General features: G+C 41.8%; 1 protein-coding gene across 1 annotated transcript; it reads right to left on the minus strand.

The window, feature by feature from the left end:
- Positions 1 to 35: 35 nt before the first annotated feature.
- Positions 36 to 8,971, minus strand: LOC137262083 (A disintegrin and metalloproteinase with thrombospondin motifs adt-1-like). The gene is made up of 15 exons (XM_067799866.1): positions 8,851 to 8,971; positions 8,225 to 8,407; positions 7,565 to 7,756; positions 6,938 to 7,120; positions 6,278 to 6,469; positions 5,651 to 5,833; positions 4,991 to 5,182; positions 4,365 to 4,547; positions 3,705 to 3,896; positions 3,079 to 3,261; positions 2,419 to 2,610; positions 1,793 to 1,975; positions 1,133 to 1,324; positions 458 to 689; positions 36 to 39 (listed from the first exon to the last, which is right to left on the minus strand). Exons 1-15 carry the CDS (start codon positions 8,969 to 8,971, stop codon positions 36 to 38), a joined length of 2,607 nt encoding a protein of 868 aa, XP_067655967.1.
- Between the last annotated feature and the right edge of the window lie 59 nt (positions 8,972 to 9,030).

Here is a 9,030-nt window from a genome sequence, read left to right on the forward strand (position 1 = left end):
CGATGGACCACGATGTCCAGTTTGACAATCCTCCATCAACTGCAAAACAAAACATGGACAACTTTCAAATATGGTACCAATTCATATATCTTCAATACGAAACCCCATCATTTTTTCACAATGTTGACATTGTCTTTAGGCAGCTTAATGCTGTGTATCATCAGATCAGAAATATCTCAATCGGCATCCACAATCAAACCTGATTTCTATGCTTACTACCATTCCCTTCGGTTCTATTCAACTCTCTCCGGAGCATTTGGCATGGAATATAGCAAAATCAGCACTCATTTCATCTCGTTACAGATCGAGATATAATGCACATCGGAGAAAAGCCTTTGCAATTAATAATTCGCTCATGAAAGAAACATCCACATTTTAAAACTTGTTGTATGCCAGCACCTTAGATGTGACATTCCACTCGAAAACAGTTCAACTTCAGAGTAAGACTACGTGATACCATATGGAAGTACACAGAAGAGGTAGGATGAAAGCAGCTGCACATTTACCTGGACATTTAGGAAGACCACAATTTCCCATTTGCGTCTCTATAAGCAGGGCTGTACAGCTGATATTATCAGCTGGTGCAACACAATTCCTGGTTCTCTCCATGCGCCCCTCTTCCCCTGGACCACAAGCGGCTGTACATACTGGAGAACTCCACTGGGTCCAATCGCTAACGTTGTCTTCGCCTAATGGTTGGAAATAAGCCAATAGTTTCATTCTTACGATGAACGAACATTGGAGTCTGTGCAAAAGTGTCCTCCAGACATACACATACTTTGTTCTCGATAGGCTTTTGGCAAAACGACAAAAAGGAATTCCTCCAAAACATCTCTAATACTCTTCAGTTTGGTTGTTAGAATACCTGACCTATCCTTATAATTATGTGTATACACATCCCGTCATTGTAGAATTTTAGTCGGAGGTAGTTTCAACAATTCTATTACATCAACCAGTACTAACATAACATCTCCGAGATCCATTGGCTCAGAACAGTTTCAGAGTGCAGCTAATTAATTACCGTCAACAAATGAGTGTATAGACCAAATTTCTAACCCCGAAAATCCCACACTGACTTGCACATATACTTTGCAGGCAGTAAGAGCCATGTAAAACAATTGTCATCACATACCACTGCAAGCTGGAACACTGCACAGTGTTTGGCTGGTTTCCATCAGTGGACCAGTGCAGTTCTTGCCACCGGCATCTGGAGCAGGGGCGTTGCACTCCCTGTATCTGCTTTGATTTGTCATGGCATTTACTCCGCATGTGACGGGGCAGGGTACGATGGACCACGATGTCCAGTTTGACAATCCTCCATCAACTGCAAAACAAAACATGGACAACTTTGACATATGGTGGCAATTCATATATCTTCAATACGAAACCCCATCATTCTTTCACAATGTTGACATTGTCTTTAGGCAGCTTAATGCTGCGTATCATCAGATCAGAAATATTTCATTTGGCATCCACAATCAAACCTGATTTCTAGATTTACTACCATTTCCCTTCGGTTCTATTCAACTCTCTCCGGAGCATTTGGCATGGAATATAGCAAAATCAGCACTCATTTCATCTCGTTACAGATCGAGATATAATGCACATCGGAGAAAAGCCTTTGCAATTAATAATTCGCTCATGAAAGAAACATCCACATTTTAAAACTTGTTGTATGCCAGCACCTTAGATGTGACATTCCACTCGAAAACAGTTCAACTTCAGAGTAAGACTACGTGATACCATATGGAAGTACACAGAAGAGGTAGGATGAAAGCAGCTGCACATTTACCTGGACATTTAGGAAGACCACAATTTCCCATTTGCGTCTCTATAAGCAGGGCTGTACAGCTGATATTATCAGCTGGTGCAACACAATTCCTGGTTCTCTCCATGCGCCCCTCTTCCCCTGGACCACAAGCGGCTGTACATACTGGAGAACTCCACTGGGTCCAATCGCTAACGTTGTCTTCGCCTAATGGTTGGAAATAAGCCAATAGTTTCATTCTTACGATGAACGAACATTGGAGTCTGTGCAAAAGTGTCCTCCAGACATACACATACTTTGTTCTCGATAGGCTTTTGGCAAAACGACAAAAAGGAATTCCTCCAAAACATCTCTAATACTCTTCAGTTTGGTTGTTAGAATACCTGACCTATCCTTATAATTATGTGTATACACATCCCGTCATTGTAGAATTTTAGTCGGAGGTAGTTTCAACAATTCTATTACATCAACCAGTACTAACATAACATCTCCGAGATCCATTGGCTCAGAACAGTTTCAGAGTGCAGCTAATTAATTACCGTCAACAAATGAGTGTATAGACCAAATTTCTAACCCCGAAAATCCCACACTGACTTGCACATATACTTTGCAGGCAGTAAGAGCCATGTAAAACAATTGTCATCACATACCACTGCAAGCTGGAACACTGCACAGTGTTTGGCTGGTTTCCATCAGTGGACCAGTGCAGTTCTTGCCACCGGCATCTGGAGCAGGGGCGTTGCACTCCCTGTATCTGCTTTGATTTGTCATGGCATTTACTCCGCATGTGACGGGGCAGGGTACGATGGACCACGATGTCCAGTTTGACAATCCTCCATCAACTGCAAAACAAAACATGGACAACTTTGACATATGGTGGCAATTCATATATCTTCAATACGAAACCCCATCATTCTTTCACAATGTTGACATTGTCTTTAGGCAGCTTAATGCTGCGTATCATCAGATCAGAAATATTTCATTTGGCATCCACAATCAAACCTGATTTCTAGATTTACTACCATTTCCCTTCGGTTCTATTCAACTCTCTCCGGAGCATTTGGCATGGAATATAGCAAAATCAGCACTCATTTCATCTCGTTACAGATCGAGATATAATGCACATCGGAGAAAAGCCTTTGCAATTAATAATTCGCTCATGAAAGAAACATCCACATTTTAAAACTTGTTGTATGCCAGCACCTTAGATGTGACATTCCACTCGAAAACAGTTCAACTTCAGAGTAAGACTACGTGATACCATATGGAAGTACACAGAAGAGGTAGGATGAAAGCAGCTGCACATTTACCTGGACATTTAGGAAGACCACAATTTCCCATTTGCGTCTCTATAAGCAGGGCTGTACAGCTGATATTATCAGCTGGTGCAACACAATTCCTGGTTCTCTCCATGCGCCCCTCTTCCCCTGGACCACAAGCGGCTGTACATACTGGAGAACTCCACTGGGTCCAATCGCTAACGTTGTCTTCGCCTAATGGTTGGAAATAAGCCAATAGTTTCATTCTTACGATGAACGAACATTGGAGTCTGTGCAAAAGTGTCCTCCAGACATACACATACTTTGTTCTCGATAGGCTTTTGGCAAAACGACAAAAAGGAATTCCTCCAAAACATCTCTAATACTCTTCAGTTTGGTTGTTAGAATACCTGACCTATCCTTATAATTATGTGTATACACATCCCGTCATTGTAGAATTTTAGTCGGAGGTAGTTTCAACAATTCTATTACATCAACCAGTACTAACATAACATCTCCGAGATCCATTGGCTCAGAACAGTTTCAGAGTGCAGCTAATTAATTACCGTCAACAAATGAGTGTATAGACCCAATTTCTAACCCCGAAAATCCCACACTGACTTGCACATATACTTTGCAGGCAGTAAGAGCCATGTAAAACAATTGTCATCACATACCACTGCAAGCTGGAACACTGCACAGTGTTTGGCTGGTTTCCATCAGTGGACCAGTGCAGTTCTTGCCACCGGCATCTGGAGCAGGGGCGTTGCACTCCCTGTATCTGCTTTGATTTGTCATGGCATTTACTCCGCATGTGACGGGGCAGGGTACGATGGACCACGATGTCCAGTTTGACAATCCTCCATCAACTGCAAAACAAAACATGGACAACTTTGACATATGGTGGCAATTCATATATCTTCAATACGAAACCCCATCATTCTTTCACAATGTTGACATTGTCTTTAGGCAGCTTAATGCTGCGTATCATCAGATCAGAAATATTTCATTTGGCATCCACAATCAAACCTGATTTCTAGATTTACTACCATTTCCCTTCGGTTCTATTCAACTCTCTCCGGAGCATTTGGCATGGAATATAGCAAAATCAGCACTCATTTCATCTCGTTACAGATCGAGATATAATGCACATCGGAGAAAAGCCTTTGCAATTAATAATTCGCTCATGAAAGAAACATCCACATTTTAAAACTTGTTGTATGCCAGCAACTTAGATGTGACATTCCACTCGAAAACAGTTCAACTTCAGAGTAAGACTACGTGATACCATATGGAAGTACACAGAAGAGGTAGGATGAAAGCAGCTGCACATTTACCTGGACATTTAGGAAGACCACAATTTCCCATTTGCGTCTCTATAAGCAGGGCTGTACAGCTGATATTATCAGCTGGTGCAACACAATTCCTGGTTCTCTCCATGCGCCCCTCTTCCCCTGGACCACAAGCGGCTGAACATACTGGAGAACTCCACTGGGTCCAATCGCTAACGTTGTCTTCGCCTAATGGTTGGAAATAAGCCAATAGTTTCATTCTTACGATGAACGAACATTGGATTCTGTCCAAAAGTGTCCTCCAGACATACACATACTTTGTTCTCGATAGGCTTTTGGCAAAACGACAAAACGGATTTCCTCCAAAACATCTCTAATACTCTTCATTTTGGTTTGTAGAATATTTGAGCTATCCTTATAATTATGTGTGTATACATCCCGTTGTTGTAGAATTTTTTCTCGGAGGTAGTTTCAACAATTCTATTACATCAACCAGTACTAACATAACATCTCCGAGATTCATTGGCTCAGAGCTGTTTCAAAGTACAGCTAATTAATTACCGTCAACAAATGAGTGTATAGACCAATTTCTAACCCCGAAAATCCCACACTGACTTGCACATATACTTTGCAGGCAGTAAGAGCCATGTAAAATAATTGTCATCACATACCACTGCAAGCTGGAACACTGCACAGTGTTTGGCTGGTTTCCATCAGTGGACCAGTGCAGTTCTTGCCACCGGCATCTGGAGCAGGGGCGTTGCACTCCCTGTATCTGCTTTGATTTGTCATGGCATTTACTCCGCATGTGACGGGGCAGGGTACGATGGACCACGATGTCCAGTTTGACAATCCTCCATCAACTGCAAAACAAAACGTGGTCAACTTTGAAATATGGTAGCAATTCATATATCTTCAATACGAAACCCCATCATTCTTTCACAATGTTGACATTGTTTTTAGGCAGCTTAATGCTGCGTATCATCAGATCAGAAATATTTCATTTGGCATCCACAATCAAAGCTGATTTCTAGGATTACTACCATTTCCCTTCGGTTCTATTCAACTCTCTCCGGAGCATTTGGCATGGAATATAGCAAAATCAGCACTTATTTCATCTCGTTACAGATCGAGATATAATGCACATCGGAGAAAAGCCTTTGCAATTAATAATTCGCTCATGAAAGAAACATCCACATTTTAAAACTTGTTGTATGCCAGCAACTTAGATGTGACATTCCACTCGAAAACAGTTCAACTTCAGAGTAAGACTACGTGATACCATATGGAAGTACACAGAAGAGGTAGGATGAAAGCAGCTGCACATTTACCTGGACATTTAGGAAGACCACAATTTCCCATTTGCGTCTCTATAAGCAGGGCTGTACAGCTGATATTATCAGCTGGTGCAACACAATTCCTGGTTCTCTCCATGCGCCCCTCTTCCCCTGGACCACAAGCGGCTGAACATACTGGAGAACTCCACTGGGTCCAATCGCTAACGTTGTCTTCGCCTAATGGTTGGAAATAAGCCAATAGTTTCATTCTTACGATGAACGAACATTGGAGTCTGTCCAAAAGTGTCCTCCAGACATACACATACTTTGTTCTCGATAGGCTTTTGGCAAAACGACAAAAAGGAATTCCTCCAAAACATCTCTAATACTCTTCAGTTTGGTTGGTAGAATATTTGAGCTCTCCTTATAATTATGTGTGTATACATCCCGTCATTGTAGAATTTTTTCTCGGAGGTAGTTTCAACAATTCTATTACATCAACCAGTACTAACATAACATCTCCGAGATTCATTGGCTCAGAGCTCTTTCAAAGTACAGCTAATTAATTACCGTCAACAAATGAGTGTATAGACCCAATTTCTAACCCCGAAAATCCCACACTGACTTGCACATATACTTTGCAGGCAGTAAGAGCCATGTAAAACAATTGTCATCACATACCACTGCAAGCTGGAACACTGCACAGTGTTTGGCTGGTTTCCATCAGTGGACCAGTGCAGTTCTTGCCACCGGCATCTGGAGCAGGGGCGTTGCACTCCCTGTATCTGCTTTGATTTGTCATGGCATTTACTCCGCATGTGACGGGGCAGGGTACGATGGACCACGATGTCCAGTTTGACAATCCTCCATCAACTGCAAAACAAAACATGGACAACTTTGAAATATGGTAGCAATTCATATATCTTCAATACGAAACCCCATCATTCTTTCACAATGTTGACATTGTCTTTAGGCAGCTTAATGCTGCGTATCATCAGATCAGAAATATTTCATTTGGCATCCACAATCAAAGCTGATTTCTAGGTTTACTACCATTTCCCTTCGGTTCTATTCAACTCTCTCCGGAGCATTTGGCATGGAATATAGCAAAATCAGCACTCATTTCATCTCGTTACAGATCGAGATATAATGCACATCGGAGAAAAGCCTTTGCAATTAATAATTCGCTCATGAAAGAAACATCCACATTTTAAAACTTGTTGTATGCCAGCAACTTAGATGTGACATTCCACTCGAAAACAGTTCAACTTCAGAGTAAGACTACGTGATACCATATGGAAGTACACAGAAGAGGTAGGATGAAAGCAGCTGCACATTTACCTGGACATTTAGGAAGACCACAATTTCCCATTTGCGTCTCTATAAGCAGGGCTGTACAGCTGATATTATCAGCTGGTGCAACACAATTCCTGGTTCTCTCCATGCGCCCCTCTTCCCCTGGACCACAAGCGGCTGTACATACTGGAGAACTCCACTGGGTCCAATCGCTAACGTTGTCTTCGCCTAATGGTTGGAAATAAGCCAATAGTTTCATTCTTACGATGAACGAACATTGGAGTCTGTCCAAAAGTGTCCTCCAGACATACACATACTTTGTTCTCGATAGGCTTTTGGCAAAACGACAAAAAGGAATTCCTCCAAAACATCTCTAATACTCTTCAGTTTGGTTGGTAGAATATTTAAGCTCTCCTTATAATTATGTGTGTATACATCCCGTCATTGTAGAATTTTTTCTCGGAGGTAGTTTCAACAATTCTATTACATCAACCAGTACTAACATAACATCTCCGAGATTCATTGGCTCAGAGCTCTTTCAAAGTACAGCTAATTAATTACCGTCAACAAATGAGTGTATAGACCCAATTTCTAACCCCGAAAATCCCACACTGACTTGCACATATACTTTGCAGGCAGTAAGAGCCATGTAAAACAATTGTCATCACATACCACTGCAAGCTGGAACACTGCACAGTGTTTGGCTGGTTTCCATCAGTGGACCAGTGCAGTTCTTGCCACCGGCATCTGGAGCAGGGGCGTTGCACTCCCTGTATCTGCTTTGATTTGTCATGGCATTTACTCCGCATGTGACGGGGCAGGGTACGATGGACCACGATGTCCAGTTTGACAATCCTCCATCAACTGCAAAACAAAACATGGACAACTTTGAAATATGGTAGCAATTCATATATCTTCAATACGAAACCCCATCATTCTTTCACAATGTTGACATTGTCTTTAGGCAGCTTAATGCTGCGTATCATCAGATCAGAAATATTTCATTTGGCATCCACAATCAAAGCTGATTTCTAGGTTTACTACCATTTCCCTTCGGTTCTATTCAACTCTCTCCGGAGCATTTGGCATGGAATATAGCAAAATCAGCACTCATTTCATCTCGTTACAGATCGAGATATAATGCACATCGGAGAAAAGCCTTTGCAATTAATAATTCGCTCATGAAAGAAACATCCACATTTTAAAACTTGTTGTATGCCAGCAACTTAGATGTGACATTCCACTCGAAAACAGTTCAACTTCAGAGTAAGACTACGTGATACCATATGGAAGTACACAGAAGAGGTAGGATGAAAGCAGCTGCACATTTACCTGGACATTTAGGAAGACCACAATTTCCCATTTGCGTCTCTATAAGCAGGGCTGTACAGCTGATATTATCAGCTGGTGCAACACAATTCCTGGTTCTCTCCATGCGCCCCTCTTCCCCTGGACCACAAGCGGCTGTACATACTGGAGAACTCCACTGGGTCCAATCGCTAACGTTGTCTTCGCCTAATGGTTGGAAATAAGCCAATAGTTTCACTATTACAATGAAATAACATTGGATTCTGTCCAAAAGTGTCCTCCAGACATACACATACTTTGTTCTCGATAGGCTTTTGGCAAAACGACAAAACGGATTTCCTCCAAAACATCTCTAATACTCTTCATTTTGGTTTGTAGAATATTTGAGCTATCCTTATAATTATGTGTGTATACATCCCGTTGTTGTAGAATTTTTTCTCGGAGGTAGTTTCAACAATTCTATTACATCAACCAGTACTAACATAACATCTCCGAGATTCATTGGCTCAGAGCTGTTTCAAAGTACAGCTAATTAATTACCGTCAACAAATGAGTGTATAGACCAATTTCTAACCCCGAAAATCCCACACTGACTTGCACATATACTTTGCAGGCAGTAAGAGCCATGTAAAATAATTGTCATCACATACCACTGCAAGCTGGAACACTGCACAGTGTTTGGCTGGTTTCCATCAGTGGACCAGTGCAGTTCTTGCCACCGGCATCTGGAGCAGGGGCGTTGCACTCCCTGTATCTGCTTTGATTTGTCATGGCATTTACTCCGCATGTGACGGGGCAGGGTACGATGGACCACGATGTCCAGTTTGACA

The sequence above is a fragment of the Haliotis asinina genome, chromosome 14 (genome assembly GCF_037392515.1).
Source record: "Haliotis asinina isolate JCU_RB_2024 chromosome 14, JCU_Hal_asi_v2, whole genome shotgun sequence".
NCBI lineage: Eukaryota > Metazoa > Mollusca > Gastropoda > Lepetellida > Haliotidae > Haliotis > Haliotis asinina.

Bases quoted from the DNA above. Each gene is read 5' to 3' on its own strand.
- LOC137262083 (XM_067799866.1), bottom strand. From the start codon at position 8,971: ATGACAAATCAAAGCAGATACAGGGAGTGCAACGCCCCTGCTCCAGAT. The intron at 7,121-7,564 runs GTATGTGATGAC...TCCAACCATTAG, and splicing joins CAGTGTTCCAGCTTGCAGTG to GCGAAGACAACGTTAGCGAT. The intron at 690-1,132 runs GTATGTGATGAC...TCCAACCATTAG, and splicing joins CAGTGTTCCAGCTTGCAGTG to GCGAAGACAACGTTAGCGAT.